This window comes from Cotesia glomerata, linkage group LG6 (assembly GCF_020080835.1).
Source record: "Cotesia glomerata isolate CgM1 linkage group LG6, MPM_Cglom_v2.3, whole genome shotgun sequence".
NCBI classification, from domain to species: Eukaryota; Metazoa; Arthropoda; class Insecta; order Hymenoptera; family Braconidae; genus Cotesia; species Cotesia glomerata.
The window spans coordinates 20305282-20325454 of record NC_058163.1 but is presented as its reverse complement, the minus strand read 5'-3'; the positions used below and the strand labels follow the sequence as shown (position 1 = coordinate 20325454).

The 20173-nt window shown below is 31.3% G+C and overlaps 3 protein-coding genes across 19 annotated transcripts in view; 2 read left to right on the top strand and 1 right to left on the bottom strand.

Annotated features, from left to right (window-relative positions):
* The first annotated feature begins 2254 nt into the window (after nt 1-2254).
* On the top strand, nt 2255-10523 carry LOC123267372 (tyrosine-protein phosphatase non-receptor type 1). 7 transcript variants are annotated; one of them, XM_044731962.1, is made up of 10 exons: nt 2255-2344; nt 2859-2979; nt 3850-4011; nt 4093-4352; nt 6012-6237; nt 6322-6474; nt 6611-6782; nt 7716-7899; nt 8187-8329; nt 10374-10523. In XM_044731962.1, the coding sequence occupies exons 2-10, from the start codon at nt 2890-2892 to the stop codon at nt 10484-10486; spliced, it is 1503 nt and encodes a 500-aa protein (XP_044587897.1). In that variant the 5' UTR covers nt 2255-2344; nt 2859-2889; the 3' UTR covers nt 10487-10523. The 7 variants fall into 7 exon arrangements, with proteins under 7 accessions (XP_044587897.1, XP_044587896.1, XP_044587895.1 ...); XM_044731961.1 differs by having other exon boundaries at nt 2305-2717; XM_044731960.1 differs by having other exon boundaries at nt 2305-2731.
* Nucleotides 10524-10588: 65 nt separating this feature from the next.
* LOC123267374 lies at nt 10589-12639 on the top strand. 3 transcript variants are annotated; one of them, XM_044731970.1, is made up of 3 exons: nt 10589-11886; nt 11996-12113; nt 12207-12309. In XM_044731970.1, the coding sequence occupies exons 1-3, from the start codon at nt 10966-10968 to the stop codon at nt 12212-12214; spliced, it is 1047 nt and encodes a 348-aa protein (XP_044587905.1). In that variant the 5' UTR covers nt 10589-10965; the 3' UTR covers nt 12215-12309. The 3 variants fall into 3 exon arrangements, with proteins under 3 accessions (XP_044587905.1, XP_044587903.1, XP_044587904.1); XM_044731968.1 differs by having other exon boundaries at nt 10590-11886; nt 12243-12639; XM_044731969.1 differs by having other exon boundaries at nt 10591-11886; nt 12239-12309.
* A 14-nt stretch (nt 12640-12653) lies between these two features.
* Nucleotides 12654-20173, bottom strand: part of LOC123267371 (serine/threonine-protein phosphatase 4 regulatory subunit 1-like) — a 96485-nt gene continuing 88965 nt past the window's right edge. For 8 of the 9 annotated variants that reach the window (XM_044731951.1, XM_044731954.1, XM_044731953.1 and 5 more), the window contains 5 exons: nt 19927-20069; nt 19047-19193; nt 17120-17290; nt 15850-16142; nt 12654-15732 (listed from right to left, as the gene is read on the bottom strand). In XM_044731951.1, the coding sequence (XP_044587886.1) occupies nt 13851-15732; nt 15850-16142; nt 17120-17290; nt 19047-19193; nt 19927-20069 (2636 nt within the window). In that variant the 3' untranslated portion in view covers nt 12654-13850. The remainder of the gene's footprint in view (nt 15733-15849; nt 16143-17119; nt 17291-19046; nt 19194-19926; nt 20070-20173) is intronic. The other variant, XM_044731952.1, reaches the window with a different exon arrangement.

Genomic DNA, 20173 nt, shown 5'->3' with positions numbered 1-20173 from the left:
CGCCTTTGCTAAGTCCAAAAATACCGCCAAGGTAACCTGCTGTTCATCGATACCGAACCGAATATCATCAACGAACTTAAGAACAGCAGTTTGAGTACCAATACCAGGTCGAAAACCAGTTTGATGTTGATCAAGCACATCGTAGTCATTGAGAAATTTAATGATCTGGTCAAGCACAACACGTTCACATATTTTCGACATCGCACATAATATTGAAATCGGACGATAGTCTGAAGCTGATTGCGGGTTACGAACTTTAGGTATAGGTGTTATAAGCGACGATCGCCATTGGGTCGGGAAGAAGCCACTATTTATCGACGAGTTAACAAGATCTGTGATCAACGGACCAAGCAGGACCTTTGAAAGTTCTCAGCACATGAATCGGAATTCCATCAACCCCCTCAGCTCGCGAGGAGCCAACCGAAAGACACTTGACTACATCACAGACATCAACATGTGAGAACGTAAATTGAGCATTCGTCCTCACCTGAACAAAACCCGCAATCACTTCGTCAAACAGTGGTAGCTCTCTGCCTTTAATTATACTTGCATAATAGTTATTTAGTTCCTCAGAACTAAACCGCAGAACATCCCGCGACTTTGTAGCAGCTACTGTCAACCCGAGCCTGTCCATTTCACTCTAGAACTGTTTCGTAGATCCAACACGGCTAAACACTGACTGAAGATAGTTCGCTTGACTCGTCTTCCACATTGCCTGTGCCTGACGACGTAGTCTAACATAATGTTCCCAGGCCTGCCGATGACCATTTCTTTTAAAGCGCCGATAACACCTGTCACGTTCTCTACGAATGTCTCGCAGCTCCTGCGTTATCCAGGGAGCTGGGCGACATTTAGCCGCAAATTCACACACTGGTCCACAATGTCTTTAATCAAGTTGTTTAGCTTATCTAGTCTCGAATCTATAGTCTGCCCAACATCACCATAATCAATATTGAGCTCCGGAAGCCTCAAGTTAGTCAAATCCGCTGCGGCTCCAAAATCAGCTTCTTTCCATGATCGACATTTGACTATTCTCCTTGTCGGTTTCTGATGCTTATACTTTAGGCAAAAATAAATTAAGTCATGAGAAGACAAGAAAGGTTGGCCCGACTGTCCCCATGAATCAAGAGCCGATAGATGACTAACAGCACAAACATCAATCCAAGTATTCGCATCAGCAGTGTGATTAGTCGGCTGCAGTGGAACAATATTCATTCCATTTCTTGTAAAGAAGTCTCGTAATCTAACTGCCTTATCATTATTCACTAATAAGTCCGCATTAAAGTCACCAAGCACGCACACAAACTTGTAATTAATCATTCTAGTCTCAAAGTCATCTTCAAACGTGCACGTGTGGCCTGGTTTTGGCGGCCGATAAACTATAGCAACCAGAATCTTGTGCTGAGATGGACCCCATACTTCTGCGATTAGGTATTCTGGCAAAACAACCTCTCCAGCTCCAGCTGACGAGCTAAGAAGACAAGCATCAAGCTCATTCCGGATGTAGAGCGCAACTCCACCACCTCGTTTACTATGTCGATCAACACGCAGCATAGCGTAGCCTGGCAGGCTATTATTATTATTTAATTATTATTTAATAATAATAATAATAATAATAATAATAATAATAATAATAATAAAGTAGTATAAGAAGAATATAATATAGTAGTATAATAGTAGTCTTAACAGGCGAGACCATCTTTTTCTCGCTTTGCTCTCACGGAGTTCAACGGAACTATCTCTGTCGCACTCCTAACAGCAGAGCAATTGCAGTTTCGATTGGTTTGACGAAGCGAATGAAATTTTTGAAAAAACCGCTTTGTGGTGAAATAGTTTATTAAATTATCTATTATCTCTAAAAACGTTTTTTCAAAATTTCCATTCGTTTCGCTAAGCCGATTGAAACTGCAATCACTGGTCTCGGCTGTTAAGTCTCTTAGTTTTCAATTGCACGGTTTATATAATAGAATTTCAGTTATAGTTTTATTTTTTAAACTTGATATTGAAGATTGAAATTTTTTAAATTACCCTTTACATTTAATTCAATAGTGAAAGATAATAATAATAATAATAATAAAAATTCGCGCGCGCAAACCTCTTAATTCCATCTATGGAGGGTAGAAGTACTTCTATCATTTCTATTAATGACAGCAGCGTCCATCAATCGATCAGCCAGGTTGTTCGCTTGCCTTCTCAGTTCAGCTGCACCATGGTTCTCAAAACCTCCGCACCAAACACCCACTAGAGGGACTGGCATCTCATTCTCAACGCACCCGATCTCCAGCGAGATTTGGAGCATTGTCAGCTTCTCAGCATTTTCGTTTTATAGCCTCAATACAGACACGTAAGTGTGCATAGTGTATGTTGCTGTGTTAATTAGAAAAAAATTACTGCAAGTGTAAGGATCGCTCCGTTTGACCGTTTCGAGTCAAAAAAGCTTTCCGAGGCAAGACCTCGACCACAAACAAAAACCCTAAAACAATTAATAATAGCAATTAAATCTTAAAATCGGCTGGCAAGTGACAATTTCTTATGGCCAGAGGCCGAGTAAATCCTTGAAGTCGCTCCAAAAAAGCCCTCGGCACGGCTTTTTTTTTCTTGTTGCTTTATGTTTTATTATTTTTATTAAAAACTCACAGTTTCGGGTGTTACGTTACGATTGTTATAAATTCAGTCAAACCCAAGTTAAAGACACACTTGTCTCACTTTATTGTGAGGTAATTAGCCCGAGGTAAATGGCTTATAACAAAGGGAACAATTTATCTAGTTTACAATATATATATATATATATATATATATATATATATATATATACAGATAAATGTTCGTTGACATTCTAATATTTTTTTTATCCCCAGTAACAATTTATCGAGATTGTAATCAGCCAGGATGACTTCAGAGACAAGGGACGCTGTCAGCAATGTTGAGACTGAGTTTTTGGAGATTAATTCCAAGGGAGCGTGGGCTATTTTGTATCAGGTATAAAATTTATGAAAGGATTTTCAATTAATAATTTTAAAATAATAAATATTACATATTTAGTTGCTGAGGAAGTAATTAAACGATTAAACGGCAAACATGGATTAAAATTAAATTTAATTTTCTTTCATCACTTATTTTTTTTTTTTTTTATCAGGATTTATTTTCATTATAAATATTTACTTTAATTATAAACAATGTTATTAACTGGATTTACTAGTAGAAAATTCAACTTAGATAGAAGCTATTTTAATCTAATTCTGAAATCTTGAGTGTATAATCTGATTGTCAGGAATCCAATTATAGGTCAACAACAAATTGGATTTAACAATAAACTAATAAATCAATGGTTGTTTTACATTTTTATTCAAACAACTGTTGGTACACAGTAATTAACTTCAAGAACAAATAAAATTAAAATAATAATTATAATAAAACTATTTTATACTCTAGATGATTAATAAATCGTAAATAATACGACATCAACTGGTTAATTACACTCAAGTATATTTTTAGCCTTTGTAATACCGTTAATTCCAATGACTCATAAATAATTTAAAAAACAGGGGAAATATAATGAATGAAAATAATTGTTAACTTCTATTAAATTACGTGGATTATTTTAACACAGTCAACTTTATTTTTAAGTATGTCCGGTTGCGTGGGTGTTAATAATATATGATTGTAATAATTGAATACATCATACACTAGTGTACTGTTGTTAGTTGATGTTTTTTTTCTATTTATTTATTTATTTATTTTTTTTCGAGAAACTAAACAATGACTTATTTATATTCATATATTTGCGAATTATATGTTCTTTAATTTAAAATTTTATGAGGGTGAATAATTCATGTTTATTTATTTCAGCAAATTCGCAATGAGTCGAGTAATTTTGATTACTCGTGCAATGAGTCCAAGAAATTGCAAAATAAAAATCTTAATCGGTACAGAGACGTTGCGCCTTATGATCATACAAGAGTTGTTTTACAAAGAGGCTCTTGCGATTATATTAATGCGAATCTTGTTAAGGTAATTTATTAATTTATAAATATTTAGAAATAAACAATTTCTTTTTTATTTAACCGATACTATAATTAATTTTTTCAATAGATGGAAAAAGCAAACCGACAATATATTTTGACTCAAGGACCATTGCCATACACAGCTGGACACTTTTGGTTGATGGTTTGGGAGCAAAATTCAAAGGGTATTCTTATGCTGAACAAAGTTATCGAAAAAGAGCAAGTTAAGTGCCATCAGTACTGGCCCCTCGGTGGCTCCAACAGCTCTATGACATTTCCCGACGTTAATTTAAAAGTGGAATTTGTTAAACGGATCGAAACTTCTCACTATACTACTAGTACACTGAGGTAATTCTTGGAATTCAATTATTTTATACCAATAGGGTTGTAGGGGAGCGTCTTTCTAAACAACCACTATTATTAGATTACGATATTTAAACTTTTTATTGACTTTTTAAATAGATTTAACTAAACTGAATAAACTCTGAAAAATTTTTCAATTCACTTTGAAATCACAATAATTATTTCGCGTTATTAATGTCAAAAGAGCGCATTTAAACATCTACGCTCTTTTGGCTTTACAGAGCCAAAAGGGCGTATAAAATTTTTTTTTTTACTCCTACTAACCTAAAAATGTTTATAATATATAGATCTATAAGAAAAGTGAAAAAAAATTTTTTTTGTATACGCCCTTTTAGCTCTAATACAAAAAAGTTCTAAAGCCAAAAGAGCACATCATTTTTTTTTTAATTATAATTATAATTATAATTATAATTAATTATTAGCCTTAAAAAAAAAAAGAAAAGTTATAATTAATATTTATTAATTAATTATTAATTATTTATAATTAATATTTGATTAATGAAGAAACCACATTATCTATTTAGTTAAGCACTACTCCGATGCCGTCTCCACTATCATTATCTTTTGCGTCTGAAAGTAAAAAATAATGAATATATATTGCTTGTAAATCTAAACTTTGAAAAAATATTTTAATCTTAAAACAAATTCATCAGTTGTTACCATCATTAAAGCACAGATTTTTGTAACATCGATGGTATTTTTTTGGAACTGTGCCCGACTCTGCTGAGCCAAAAAGGCGTAGATGTTGAGATGCGCCCTTTTGGCATTAGTAACGCGATTTAATCTATACTAACAAATGGAGAGCCGGTTTTTTTGTTTGATTATACTGCGAAAACTACTGAACCGATCGGAATAATACTTATACCATAAGATGCAGCGTGTTTCGGAGAAGGTTTTAGTATATGATATGTTGGTGATTACTTATCTGGAACCTATATTTTTTTGACTTAAAAATAATGAATTTTCATTGTAACTAAATTTATTCTATTTTATTGTCATTTATTTAAAATAAATTTTTTAATTCTATTGATTATGTTTATATACTAGGCGGATTTCTTCACTTATGAGACCTGCAATTTCTTTAACAGAAACTTTCAATGCTCATTACAATTTTTTTTTTCATATCAATTATTATTCATTTTTGTAAGAAAGACACGGGAATGTTATAATGACTGCACATTGAAAGTTACAATGAATATTAGCTAGAATAATTACATGGATCTAAGGTGCATGCCAATTCAATAGAATTGGGAATCTATGCAAGTCATAACATTACTCTAATAAAATTTCAAGTCTAGATCTAAGAAGGCAATTCTATAAAGCGCCCAGCGGAGCGGGCGAGTAACAGCTAATTTATCATATAACGAAATAGATATTTCAACCCGTAAAAAATAATTACTCGTGATGTCAACTAACTAGAAATTGATAAGATATTGGGAAATCTATCTCGACCCCACTGATCTCAGTATTCAATTATTTCGCGGTAATCTCAGTTGATATTTATGACAATTACACAATACTTTAATCGCAATGGTCTTGGTTTTATAAATATATATTTTTATTTATTATCATAGTATTTATAAATAACTTTTTATGTATCATGATTAATAATTGTTATTGATGAATTAATATTTATATTTTCAGATTAACGGATTTAGATTCAATGAAAAGCAGAGAAATTTTACATTTTCACTACATCACATGGCCCGATTTCGGAGTTCCTCAAAGCCCCGTGGCATTTTTACGGTTTTTAGTTGATGTCAGAAAATCTGGCGCTCTTGACTCAAATGTTGGGCCGCCAATTGTCCATTGCTCTGCTGGAATCGGTCGTTCGGGAACATTTTGTCTCGTTGACACTTGTCTCATTTTGGTTAGTAATTAATTAATTAAATTTATATAAATTTGTCAAACTTACTGATAAAAAAAAATTAATATTTACAATTATTGATAATAGATCGAGAAAAATGGATTAAATTCAGTAAATGTAAAAGAAGTTTTGCTAGAAATGAGACGGTCTCGTATGGGGCTTATTCAAACACCCGATCAGCTTCGGTTTTCATATGCAGCAATAATCGAAGGAGCCAAACAACTGCCTTCCAATAACGTGGTAATAAATACCAATTTACAGTAGTATATAGCTTTTACTTGATAAATTAATCAACATATTTGAAAGCTTTGTACTACTGTTTGATTTAAAAATAATTTGATTTTTACTAATTAAGTTTTAACTTATTTGGTTATAGAATTTGGACGATAGTATTGAAATAATAAATCACTACGACGTCGTGAATAATGATATCATGAATTCATCTCAAGAAGAAGATGATGAACCACCACCATTACCTCCTCCTCGCGGCGACAGTCTTACAAGAAGTATGATGTCTGATTTGACACCCAGCCCTGTCTCTGAAAATGGTAATTTTTTTTTATTATGATTTCCTCAGAAATAATATTTTAATAACAAAAAAAATTAGAAAAACGGTTGACCCTAAAGGCCATCCCTGCAACTTCCCGCTAATTCCATAATTAAGCGCTCAAAATTGCACTAATTACGTTTTTGAGCTCTTTGAGCTCAAAAATATAATTTTCGTGTTATTTTGAGCTCTCCGAGCTCAAAAGTCTGATAGAAGTTTAATAAGACACTATTTTTTGAATTTTCAAACCACGATAACTTTTGAATGAATGAACCGATTTCTACACGGCAGCATTCGACGCAGTTTTTGAAGCATCATAAAGAATTCTTAAGTTTAAATTGATTGAATTAGAAATTTCGAAGTAATTCCTAAAAACACTTTTTTCCGTTTTCTTTCGACAACGATAACTCACAAACGAATCAACCGATTTTGACCGGGCTAATAGCTATCGACGTGGTTTTTTGAGGTTAAAAACCGATTAGTTTTTGGAATTAAAATCAGTGCAGCCGTTTAAAAGTTATTCCAAAAAAACCACATTTGAAAAATTTTTTTTTGCAATTTTTTTTGAGATTTCTCAAAATCTACCGGTTCAAATCGCTCCAAATTTTATCCAAAATCTGTTTGGTCAAGCCCCTTTGAATGGGAACAACCGCTATGAAATCGGTCAAGCCGTTCAAAAGTTATAAGAGATTTACATACGGCCACATAAACACAGACATACGGACATAATCGCGGAAACATTCAGAGAAGCTTCCTAGGACTTCAAAACGTCAACATCTGTTGAAAACTCGATTTTCGAAAAACGGAGTAAAACTAATAACTTCCCAATTTTCTAAAATTTTTAATTTTCTTAGCGGGAAGTTAAAAAATCTACAGTACGATAATTATTATCTGACAAAATAAATAATTTTATTAAATTATTTTTATTACTTAGAAAATGGAACTGGTCCTCCAAATAAACCATTACCTATGGAACCACCGATATTAATCGATAATATTAATAAAATAACAACAAACTCAAATAATGTACATGAAAATGACGTTGATGCGGCAAGTGAAGAAGACAGTGAAAATTCATTACTTAAAGACAGTTCTCCACGTAGTGATACATCAGACACGTAAGTTTATTTATTTAAATCATATTAATTGCCAATAAAAAAGTACACTGTAAAAAATAACAGGTGGTGGAATATTTCCTAGTAGATAATTGAATTTTTAAAACCAAATCTTGTTTAATGTTTGCAATATTTTACTCAGAATTTAAATTTGAAATAATTTATACCACATCAAAGAGTAGTAATTTATTACAGTGTTTATTTATGACAGTAATACTAGTAATGATATCAATGATATTTATGAACTGGTAATTATAACTGTATCATTATATGAAATTGAATAATTCTAGGAAAAATGAATTACGTCAACGTCATCAGGAGAAGAAAGATCGACTGGCGAAGCAGGTGCGGGAAATGAAACGTCGCCAACAGCAAACGGAAAATTGGCAAAATTTCAAGAGGTCAATATTCAAGCCCGTAACACTAGGCATAGGTACCGTAATAATCGGTGGGGGCGTTATCGCGGTTTGCGGCTATCTTTATTTACGTGGATAAATAGTTTATCTTAAAGGATAACTATAAACTCATAACATAAGTAATACAATATTTTAAAACGAAATCAAGGTTACGTGGATCAAATTTTATCGAGCTTTTATTTAAAATAAATAAACAAGCTAATCAATTAATTAAATAATTGATTAATTGATTAGTTGATAAATTGAAAAATAATTAAAATACAGACAAAAAAAGGCCAATGGAGTTCTTGAAACCATACTTTTGATTTACAAGCTGCTAAGTTATGATCCACGTTTTAATGAGAGGAGGGACTGATAAGAACGAAACAAATGGTATACTTGATAAAAATGATAATGATAACAATAGTGATCATTAAGGGTGAAAGAAATGAAAAAGAAGATGAAGAAAAAAAAGGGAATTTTACACATAAAGAAAAAAATTTTCGTATTTGTATTTTTGTATTGTGATCCATAACCGATGAGTCTGTAGAATATGTAGAGAATTATTTTTTGCAGTTGATTGATTATTTCTTCAAGTAATTTATGATACGATTTATAAAATAAGTGATTAAAGGATAAAGTGTTTTATGATGAAAGATTTAATAATTATTGATTAAAACTTGACGCGTTTACGCAAATATATATTTTTTACTTTTTATATATATATATATATATATATATATATATATATATATATATATATATATATATATTATACCGGTTTTATTAGGACTATTTTAAATGAACAAAATCGCGTTATTTCGCTTACTTGAATTTTATTTTTAAAAACCTAATCGTATTATTTTAAAAACAGGGAAACAATGAATTTGTATTGGCGGTATTTAAACAAACAATGAAATTTAATTTCTATAAAAATAAAAAAATTATTAATAATTGTAGTCATTAGATAAAAATAGAGTAATAGTTATACTATAGATTTGGATAGTTACTTTTGTATCAACTCTTAGGCTGCGTATAAAAATGTTTCCCGATACGAGTAAAAATGAATAATTGAAAATAAATAATAAAGTAATGATATAATCGCGTAGAGACTGATCTTACAGATAAAGGTAAAGAGTCATTTGTTTACTTGTTGATTGATAAATACAGAGGCTGTCCAACGACAAATGGGTCTTAAGTGACAATTAATTTTCGTGCTGCTCCCATAAATTGTAAAATTTATTCATAAATCAACATTCCGATGCCATAAAAGCTCACGGTGCTAAGCAGTGCTAAAATAATTACAATAATAATATTAATATTAATAATTATAAATAAGAAATTATATAACGCGGGGGATAAGTAATTTTAATATCTAAGTGTCTGATATAAAATACATTAGAAAAAAAAAAAAAAAAAAACTAAGAATTTTTTCTACTCCGATTTACGAATAAATTTTTATAAAAATTTAAATGGATAATCTTGTTGCATTTTTAATTGATGCTATTTTAAATAAAAATATTAAAATAGAAATGCAGTAAGTGCCTAAGGAAATTTAAATTTAAAATTAAAAATACACAAAAAATAAATAAATAAATAAAAGGACAAGCGAATGATACAGAGCTGGTATGAATATTTATTATTTTAAAAATAGTATTATGTATGTCGATTATTTTTAAATATTTTTGTATCCAGTTTACGTTTTCGTTTATTTAGTTTTAACAATATGTTGTAAAATTTATCCCCGTAGTCGAGTTTATTAGCGTTTCATTCCATTTTTATTCATCAGTGGGTGAAGAAATTTATAAGTTTAAAAATGATAAAATATTTGGGACGGCACGAATTTTTTTTACACGTTAATAAAAAAAAAAGAACAAATAATAAAAAAAATTTATAATTAAAAAAAAATATTTTTAATAAAAATTTTATTCAACCCCCGCGGCAGAGAAGATTTAAATAATAATTATTTATTTAAGTCTTCTCAAATTATATTATAATTATATATTAAGTTTATAAATAAGTAAAAATAAGTTGTATATTCATTTAAAAGAATTACTTTTTTATCTAGTAAATTGATTTCAGATCAAAAAGCGAAACAACGGAATCAAGTGAAGTACAGGAGGAAGCTGAATCTACTTGATGATCAAAATAAAAAGAAGAATAAATTATTTTTTACGTTTAAAAATAAAATTTAAAAATAATTATTACTACGTAAAATATATACGTAAAAAATTTTTTATCACTGGCAGCGAAGACGCCGGTGTATTTATTTAATAAAAAAAAAAAAAAAAAAAAAATTAATTAAATATTAAATATTTTAATGAATTAATAATAAACAAAATAAGCAATAAAATAGCAAAAGATTAATTTAATTTTCATCCTGCTTCTTCGCTACGCTATGTAAGCTCAGTATAAAACAAAAACTTTATATTTTTTATTTATAAAAAAACAAAACAAAATTACATATATACATAATGAAGTTATCTGGCCGATAGTCAATTATTAAATTAAATCAAAGATATTAATTGTCTCTAATTTTGTATTTATTATTTATTAATTTACATTTTACAAGGATTCACTCGAAATTTAGTGTTTAACAAAGAGATTATTTGATTAATGATATTCTTCGCACCGTGGACTTACCGTCTGTTCAGTGCGGCAACCGCGCTGGGTTATGGTGAAATCCTTCTCAAGGGCTTTCTTCCTATGGATCTTTCTACCTCTGATGGTAGTCGCCTTGGTCGCCCAGCAGGTCGATTCTAAGGGTCACCACCGAGGTCATCAAGCGCATCACCCTAAATGTCATCATGTTCATAAAAAATCGGTGCATTCGCAGGCCATACGGAACAAGAGATCCGAGCTGTCAACCATCCAGCCCTTCAGTAATTTTTTCGTCAATAAATCTGTGGCAAAATCCAGCTATGAAAAATCTCTGACAGACTTGGAGAAATTATTCGGGCCAATTCCTCAGGAGCTTCATAACCATATTCGGGTGAAGCGCAATAATTTTAACAATGTGAACCATCTAGCATCCGGAGCATCATCAGCTTCCTCGGAGTATCTGAAGAAATTGGCAGATTCTTTTGCCGGGCCTGCTGAAGTTGAAAGTGATGAAGACAACTTGGACGAGCAGTTGAAGAACGACAAACAGGTAGAGGATGTGAGAAAAAAACGAGAGGTAGATGAAGAAGAAATTACTAATTTCTTCCCGGAAAACTCGCAGGTGGTTAATTTGATCCGCACCAAGCGCTTTGGAGATCCGGATAAGAGACTTTATTTGAAGAGGAACCGAAGAAATAAACTTGAAAAGAATATTAGTAACAAAAGTAATAAAGCAGCGAGATTGAAACGCAAGAGTAAAGTTAAGAGCAATATTAATTCAAAAGTTAAAAAAAATTCTCAGGTGAAGAAAAGTATTAAAAGAAAAAATAATAAACCTAAATTAAAGTTAAAACGGTACTCGAAAAATCATAAAAATACGAAGAAACATGATGAAGATAAAGCGAGAGTTAAGAGACGTCCTGAAGAGTCCGGGGCTAGACCTTTGTCGTCGCTTGAAGAAATAAGAGACCTTGCTGCGAATCTTGTTTCAAAGGTTATTAACACTAGAGAGTATTAAAAATAAATAAATAAGAATAAATAGAAAGAGTAAGAAGAAATTTAATGAATAGTTGTATTAAGTTTTTTAAATAATTTATTTAAAGGTCGATGAGCTCGAAGGATCGATTAAGATTAATCGACGATCGGGTAGGAATCCTCATGGGTATGCATCCGGAATCAGCAATTCAAAGCGCCACCGTATTCTAGGAGCCAGACACTCAGGTACGTTGCTAAAAAATATGTTGTTATGTACTTAATTTTCTGTTTATTTTATTTTATTTTTTAAATGGAAGGTTGTTTGTTGAATAAAAAAAGGTAAATAATATATTATATATTTGGCATTGAAGATAGCTAGTAATTTGAGTGATTCACCCGGGAAGTTTAAAATCCGCCCGATCCACAGAAGGAGGAGAAGAAGGAGGAAGAAGAAAAATAGGCGGAAGATGAGGCGTATGAATAGGAATAGAAAGAAATTCAAGTGCAAAAAACGGGGAATGGAAAATAAAAAATGGGCGCGCTGGACTGATTGGAGTAGCTGCTCAGTAACTTGCGGTAAGGGACGGCAAATACGCTGGCGTCATTGTAGAAGTAATTGCAAAAATGCTGAAACGGAAATGGAGGAAAAAACTTGTCAATTACCAGCTTGTGCACCTGCTGGATTATTCGGTATATTCTAATTAGCCACACTTATTATTATTATTATATATTATTATTTTAATTTATTACTATCATTGTAGTTTTATATAAATAAATTTACAAAAATTTACTAATCAATATTAAGATTTATTTTTTGCATTGAGCTATCAAATACATCCTGTATTTTTATACAATTATTATCATTTGTTGTTATTATAATTATTTATTAAATAAAAACAATGCGCAGAAAGTGTATTCACAATAATCGGTGCCAGTTGGAGGAAAATATAATTACTTAAATGTATTTGTGAATACCAAACAATCAACTCGTTATTGTTTACAATCAACATCATTATCATTATTATCATCATTTATTTTTGCTTCACTAATTGATTTTATTGTACAATCTGACAATTTTCATATCACGAGGACAAGTAAAAATTACATTTATTTAATAATATTATACAATACAGGAATTTACAATCATTTAGGTTTAATCTTTCCTGTCTGACATTTACCCGTCATACATACTTCATTACAAAATTCATTTTTCACAATTAAACAAAAAAATCAATAATAAATGCGGGAGAAGTTTATTAAATGATCGGAAAAAAAATTTTTTTTATTGATTTTATATTAAAAAGTTTATTGGCTGTAAAAAATTAAGTGATAAAAATGCGGTGCAAAAATTAACCGACTGACACTACTCGAAATTTGATATAAAGCCTATAAAAATTTCAAAACTAGCTCATCTGTACTCAATAATATGCTATGTAAATAAAAAGTCTACAAAACGTTATCAACAATTGACCAAGCTGGCCAGGACTACAATTTATAAACGTTTTTATTTAATTAATAATAGGCAGTACAAAATCGTAGCACTAATACATGTCGGACGATTTGGACAAAATATCACCAATTCGTTTTTTATTTGAGCTTTAAATACAAATGCTGATTATCATTATTAATATTAACTATTATTACTAATTATTAATTATTATTATTATTATTATTATTATATTTATAATCTTTTCGTTAACGAATTTACACTATCTACTCGGTTAAATTTAATAGTGAATAAAGAAACAATAATAATAATAATCATGCCTAGGCTCATTGCTTGCTTTTTAAAAAAATTTATAATAAAAAAATGAAATATTTATCCATCATATCTAAAAACATATTAATTTTCATAGAATCGATTAATTAATTAAAAATATATGGACATAATAAATTCGAACGTGAAACTAAAATTTTTTTGATCCCCTAATTTCCATCCAACTGTCTTTTATTATCAACAGCGATGATAGATCTAACTTCTGGTCACTTGCATGCTTGGTATTTTCCTACACTGCCGCCGGCAAGTGCTCTGACATCGCGATCGGGGTCTTGTCGAAAATTTCGCACCTTATCATTAATCTGTTTCACCTGCTCCTCACTGAGAATATTGCTTATATTAACAACTTGCGTCGTCAAAGTCCTTACAACAGCAAGTCTGACATTAGGCACTACATCTGTGGACAATTCTAAAAGAGACGGCAGCAATTCACTGGCAAATTTTTCACCACTGATAGCGTCTTTGCTGATCAATGAGGCACAGAGTAATGCGAACGTTTGTCTGCAAGTCCATCGACTCGAATTAGCAGTCAGCATTTCCTCCAGCTGTTGAATTATTGTCGTCACCAAAGTCTCGTCGCTGGACAGGTATGAAATTATCTGGGTAACAAGCTCCAGAGCCATTTGTCTTACGGCGGCAACTTTGTCCACCAGTAAAGGGAACGACAGAGGCGCAATGTGTTTAGCAACATCCTGAGGGGTGTAGAGTGACACTGCTTCGAGCAGACGACAAGCAACTTCCTCGCGAAACCGCCAGTTTCCATCGTTGTCGATCGACAGGAATGCCTGGAGGCGCGGCAAGAAGTGACAGCGATCTGCCGGCTTTAGAACTTTTAAAAAGGTCGCTAGATGTTTAAGAGCACCTATTCTAACTTCATCCAAGTCTTTTATAAACCCGTCGTATATTGGAAGCAAATCTTGCGCCGCTAATTCTTCACCCAAAATAATCGCCACCTCGTGAATACTCGAGGCCATAGTCCGACGTACTTTATACTCACGGGCGTCTGACAAATATCCGTACGCTGTTTTAAGCATAGGCCAGTTTTCTTTTCCTAAAGTCAGCACGACAGCCGGAAAATAAAACGCGCAAAAACGAGGTATTTCAGCGCTGTTCCACTTTAAATTCCACCATGCCTCGGGATCTGCCATTGAGACGAATAAATTAATCAATTCCTGGGGAACAATTGTCTGGTGATTGTCATCAGACGAATGCTTCCTGATAAAACTACGCTGTTTGGCGTCAGCCGATGATTCACAATTGTTATCATCTAATGATGTGTTTGATATACTTATGGTTTCATTCATCAAATTATTTTCTTCTGAGGATTTATTTAAATTATTATTAACATTATTTAGCTCATCTTTAACAGTATCTTCCACTTTACCTTGTTTATTATCTTCATTTTCATTATCATCATCATTTTTATTATCCTGATCTTGATTGTCTTGATAGCTAAGATTTTTCTCAGTCTCCTGATTCTTCTCATTCTTCATCTCTTTGCTGTCCTGGGCTAAATCAGTATTAATCTCACTACTTGTAACATCTTCGACTGTGACTTCAACCTGCGTATTACTGTCAGAATTATTAACCAACTCCGTTCTGTCATCCGCAGACTCTTTGGGTGATTTATCTTGATGTATTGAATTATCTTCGGCAGATGAATCATTGCTCAGTTGTATGAGATCACCGTCTAAAAGAGGTAAATCCGGCGGCGGTATGTAGTAGTAGAGGAATGAATTAAACTGATGATGTTCTTCGGGCACCAGGTCGTCGTATACAGTGGGCTCATTCAAAGAAACCATACTGTTCCACAGGTTCTTAGATGACTCATTCAACAAAGAGTTGTCTTCTATACTCTGGTGATGCTTCTGAAATTCGTCATAAAATTTATTAAGCGCATCGACCTTCGAGGCTCTGTAGCCACTTCTTGATGTTCTGCGAGTTGTTACTGCCTTCGACTCAACAAACATGGAATTGCTACTATTCTTGGATCCAAAGTTGTTCAACATTTCGTTGTCCTGCTCGTAGTCTTCGTCTGATGATGCTTTGCAGGACATCGATGAATCAATCGAACCGGCAAAAGATATCCTGTTTGAAAAAGATAAAAATTGACGGTTAATTTATCATATTGACAGATTCTAGTGTCAGAGATAAGCGTAAGGAAAAATTAAAAAAAAAAAATAAAAAAAAAATTGCTATACATACATGTTATACCTGAGCTCAGTACCATGCTGGTCTGTGAGTATGAGTTCCCCGTAGTGATTGTACGCGATTCCAGTAAATTTCTTAGCAAATGTCGATATAAAAGGACCGAGCATTTGATAGGCTGACAGTCTAACCCACTTGGATTCATCTTCTAGGTGACTAGCTAATATATCAGACAAAGTTGTGCGTCGTAATTCTACTGGGACACAGCAGGCTATTGATACTATCACTTCTGCGCAAGATTTTCTTACTGTCCACACCAAGTCCTTGCATAAATTTACATACATCGGCAACTATAATGGTAATTTGTTTTTGTTAATCATAAAATTAACTTTTTATAAATAAAATTATTTATTATTCAATTATATGGATTATTCTCTATAAGGATGTCTTAAATCTGTACAAAATTGTCCGACCAAATTATTTTTGAAATTATTAGAAAAAAAATTAACAAGGGCTACAAAAAACTATCAGCTTAATGATAATAAATACACAGCCAATTGAATTTTCTTTTTTCGATATTTGTGTATCTTTTGCCACATAACAAGACAGGGGACTGTTTTTTGTTATTAAATTGAGAAAAATCAAGCTAACTATTTCAATTCATTCAACTTTTCAAGTTCTCAATGAATATTTACATTAATTAGAATAATATTAAGACTTATGGAACCAATTTTATAAATAAAAATAGTTACCAGGGGACTGAGTATCTCGTGGCTCAGACACATGTTTCCAGTACAAACGGTGTTTTGACACTAAATAAAATGGCGATAAAGCGCTAACAGACCTATGGTTATTAACTCAAGGCTAGTTAGGTTCTTATAAACCTTATAGAAGGTAAAATAATACGCTGGATTTTTTTTTTTTTTTTTTTTTTTTTTTGATACTTTGGATACTTTTTAGTGAAGAAGATTGTTAGTTAACTAATTAAGTTCATAAACATTATGGACAAAATTATATATTATGGACGAATAACTTAAAATTTAATCTTAAAGCTTCAATTTTGGGAAAGGGACAGCCCAGGGGACTGTTATTTCGGTGGTTTACGAATTTATAACAAAAAAAAACCAAAATTTATTTGATTTTAGTTTTCAATGCTTCAAATAGAAATATTTTTTTACTTTCGTAATAAATTTTTTTTAGTTAGAAAATAACAATTTTTCTAATAAAAAAATCCCCGGGACAGCAAAAAACATCTTTATAGAGAATCACCCATATACACGCTTTGTATAAAATAATTAAAAATGATAAAAAATAAATGAAATCTTACCATTTTTTCATACATAGTTTCTTTAGTCATCGAGGTTGAAAATTCCCCAAAATGTATCGCACATAATTTACGTATAAAAAAATTAACATCAGTGCATAGCGATAAGTAACGCTCTAAAAAAAGTTTTTCAGCAGTCTCGGGATCAAGTAAGGACGCAACTTTGCTCATTCCCTGCGAAAGAAAAAAACAAACAAACATTTATAAATTAATAACTAGGCTTTAAAATGTATACTTTTTCATAATATCAGAATAAATTAATAAAGATAAATTGAATAAAATATAAAAGTTGTTGTTTTAGTTATGTTACTAAAGTGGAGATTGATATTTATCGTACCATTTCGCTCATCAAAGCTGGCTGTGATATGAGTAAAAATGAACCACATCACAACCACTCTGATGGGCAAGACAGCCGATGAATCCTTTGCATGATGCTGATTGTAGTAACAAAAAATGTCGCGGTGAACGTGGGAAAAATAGTGGACTGTTGGTGACTGCTGGACGATTGCAGCAACACTTGGTCAAGTGAGGAAGGTCGTTTCCTCTACTCGGAAATCAAAGTCGATCCATGTTAAAAGATCAACTGTTTCTTCAATTTTATACTCAAAGAGGCATTGCTGCTCTAGGTACAAGGATATATTCTGTTTGTGAACAGCTCTCTGCTCTCTGCTGGCGGTAGCTCGCTGTCGAGGGAAGGAGGCCGGGGCACCGGTTAGGGCCTTGAAGAACAAGCACAAACAACAAGGTCGTTCACCGGTAAAGCAATATCCCTATTCGGAACTGATCAGGATTAATTTTTCTATTAAGGTGATACTATAAAAAAGGTAAATAAATAAATAAATAACAAAAGTTTAGACTTATATACTTATTCTTGGACTTTTACAAACATTTTTCATTTATTTCAGATAAATTACGTCTTGAAATTTGAATTATTGACACCGCGACGCTCATCAAAGCTGGCTGTGATATGACTCTACAATTGCATACAACAGCCACTCTGTGAGCGATGCAGCATCTAATTATTGTTTCTTCTTCTTCTTTTTCTTCTTTTTTTATCTGAAATATTTAGTAATAAAATTCCAAAGTTTGTTGATAAAAACACCGATCCAATTTGTCAAAAATGGCTGTGATATGAACGTAAATAACTACACGTCACAACCAATTTGACGATTGGATCGCGTTCCTTGCTCGGTTAAATAAAATATACATCTGAAAAAATCTAAAGATTACTAGAAATATTTATCAAAAATGATAATTACACTTTATATTTAATAATAATAAAAATAATAATAGTAATAGTAATTAATAATCCATGATTGCGAGCTAAAGGTTAATGGCTTGGTAGATCAATAGTAATTTTGTTGATACTGAAGATTGGTTTTACGAGCCGACCTCATCAAAGTGGCTGTGATATGATTTAAAACATTCCACAACCAATTTGATCGACCGAACCGCAAAATGTTTTTTACTAAAACAGCCCTCCATTCATTTGTTTATTCGTTTTAAATAATTATTAAACTGGTTCTAGGTTTAGTTGACTAAGGACACAATTTTGCTCATCAAAGCTGGCTGTGATAGTCTACGCTCTATAACAAACCAGCTTTGACGTTAAAAGCATGCCCATCTCTTTCTACCTACAATATTTTTATTAATAAATAATAATATACTAATGATACAGTAATTTTCAATTAATTTGCTTATTATAGGATTGCTAATTGGTGAACAACAAACGCCACATGAAAGACAAGGTAGTGAGACGCGAAAGTCGCATGATCATCTCACTACCCATGTCTTTCATGCAGAATTCGCTTTTATTATCTTAATCTTATTTTCTTCTTTTTTTTTTTTTTATTATATTAATTAATAAAAATATATTTATTTACTTTAGTTACTATTAATTATTTAAAATGAATTACTATTATCAACTTACATCGATTGCAAAGTTAATGAACTCCAGTTTTGCTGGCTGCGCGCCCATCATCAAGAGTGTCGGTGCCATAACATGTTCCACGGAATGCTTGTCCAGGAGGCCGCGTTCGATTAGTGCCAACAGCGCATTGTGAGTTGATTGTCGCACCTAAACAATTTAGTTTATTAGTTTTTAGAATTTTTATTTAAAATTTTATTATATTATTTTATTGTTTTATTTTATTTTATTATATTATTTTGAAATTATTCATTCTAGCGATTTAGAAATTAAAAATTTTATAAACTATGAGAAGAAAAAAATACTGAATTTTTGAGTATTATTTAACAAATAAATTGTCTATAAAATTATTTTTACAAAATTACTTTTATAATTTCGTACAATTTCTACGTAAGCAATTTTACTAATTTGTTTTAGTCATATTTTATTTATTAAAAAAATTATCAAGTATATTTCAATTTAAGTAACTTGAAAAAAAAAAAAAAAAAAAAAAATTAATAGTTTGAGTGCTGATTTATGAAAATTTTCTTTGAAAATCGTATTCAAAAATTATTTAAAAAATATGTAAACTTTCAAAAAATTTTTGATTTTCAATTATGAAATTAATAAATTAATTCTTGTAAACTTCAGGCAGATTTTAAAAAATTATAATTTTTTGTCAAAAATTAATAAAACTTTAAAGAATTATCTTTCATGCAAATATTTTTAAAATTTAGTCAAATATTTGGATAAAGCTTCAAAATATTCGATGAATTTATAAAAAATGTCAAACTTTGAGCATTTCTATCAAGAAAAATTTTCAAAGTATTTGCTTACAAAATTATAATACTATTTTTCGTTGCAAAAAAAGAATAAACTGTAAATATACATATATATTACAAACCTGTTGATCGGAATCATGAAGGAAGTTAACAATAATATGAATAAGATGGTTCGAAAAAACATTTCCGAATCTATCCGGCGCTTCTTGACAAATCATAGCGACATGGGGCAGCTGATCAACCAATTCCAGTCTCACTGCTGAATCTAAAAATTAAGAAAAAACCCAATATTACTACAATGCATAAAAAAAATTTCTAAAAAATATTCAAAGACAATAATGAAATATTATTTATGAGGGTTTGCTGTTA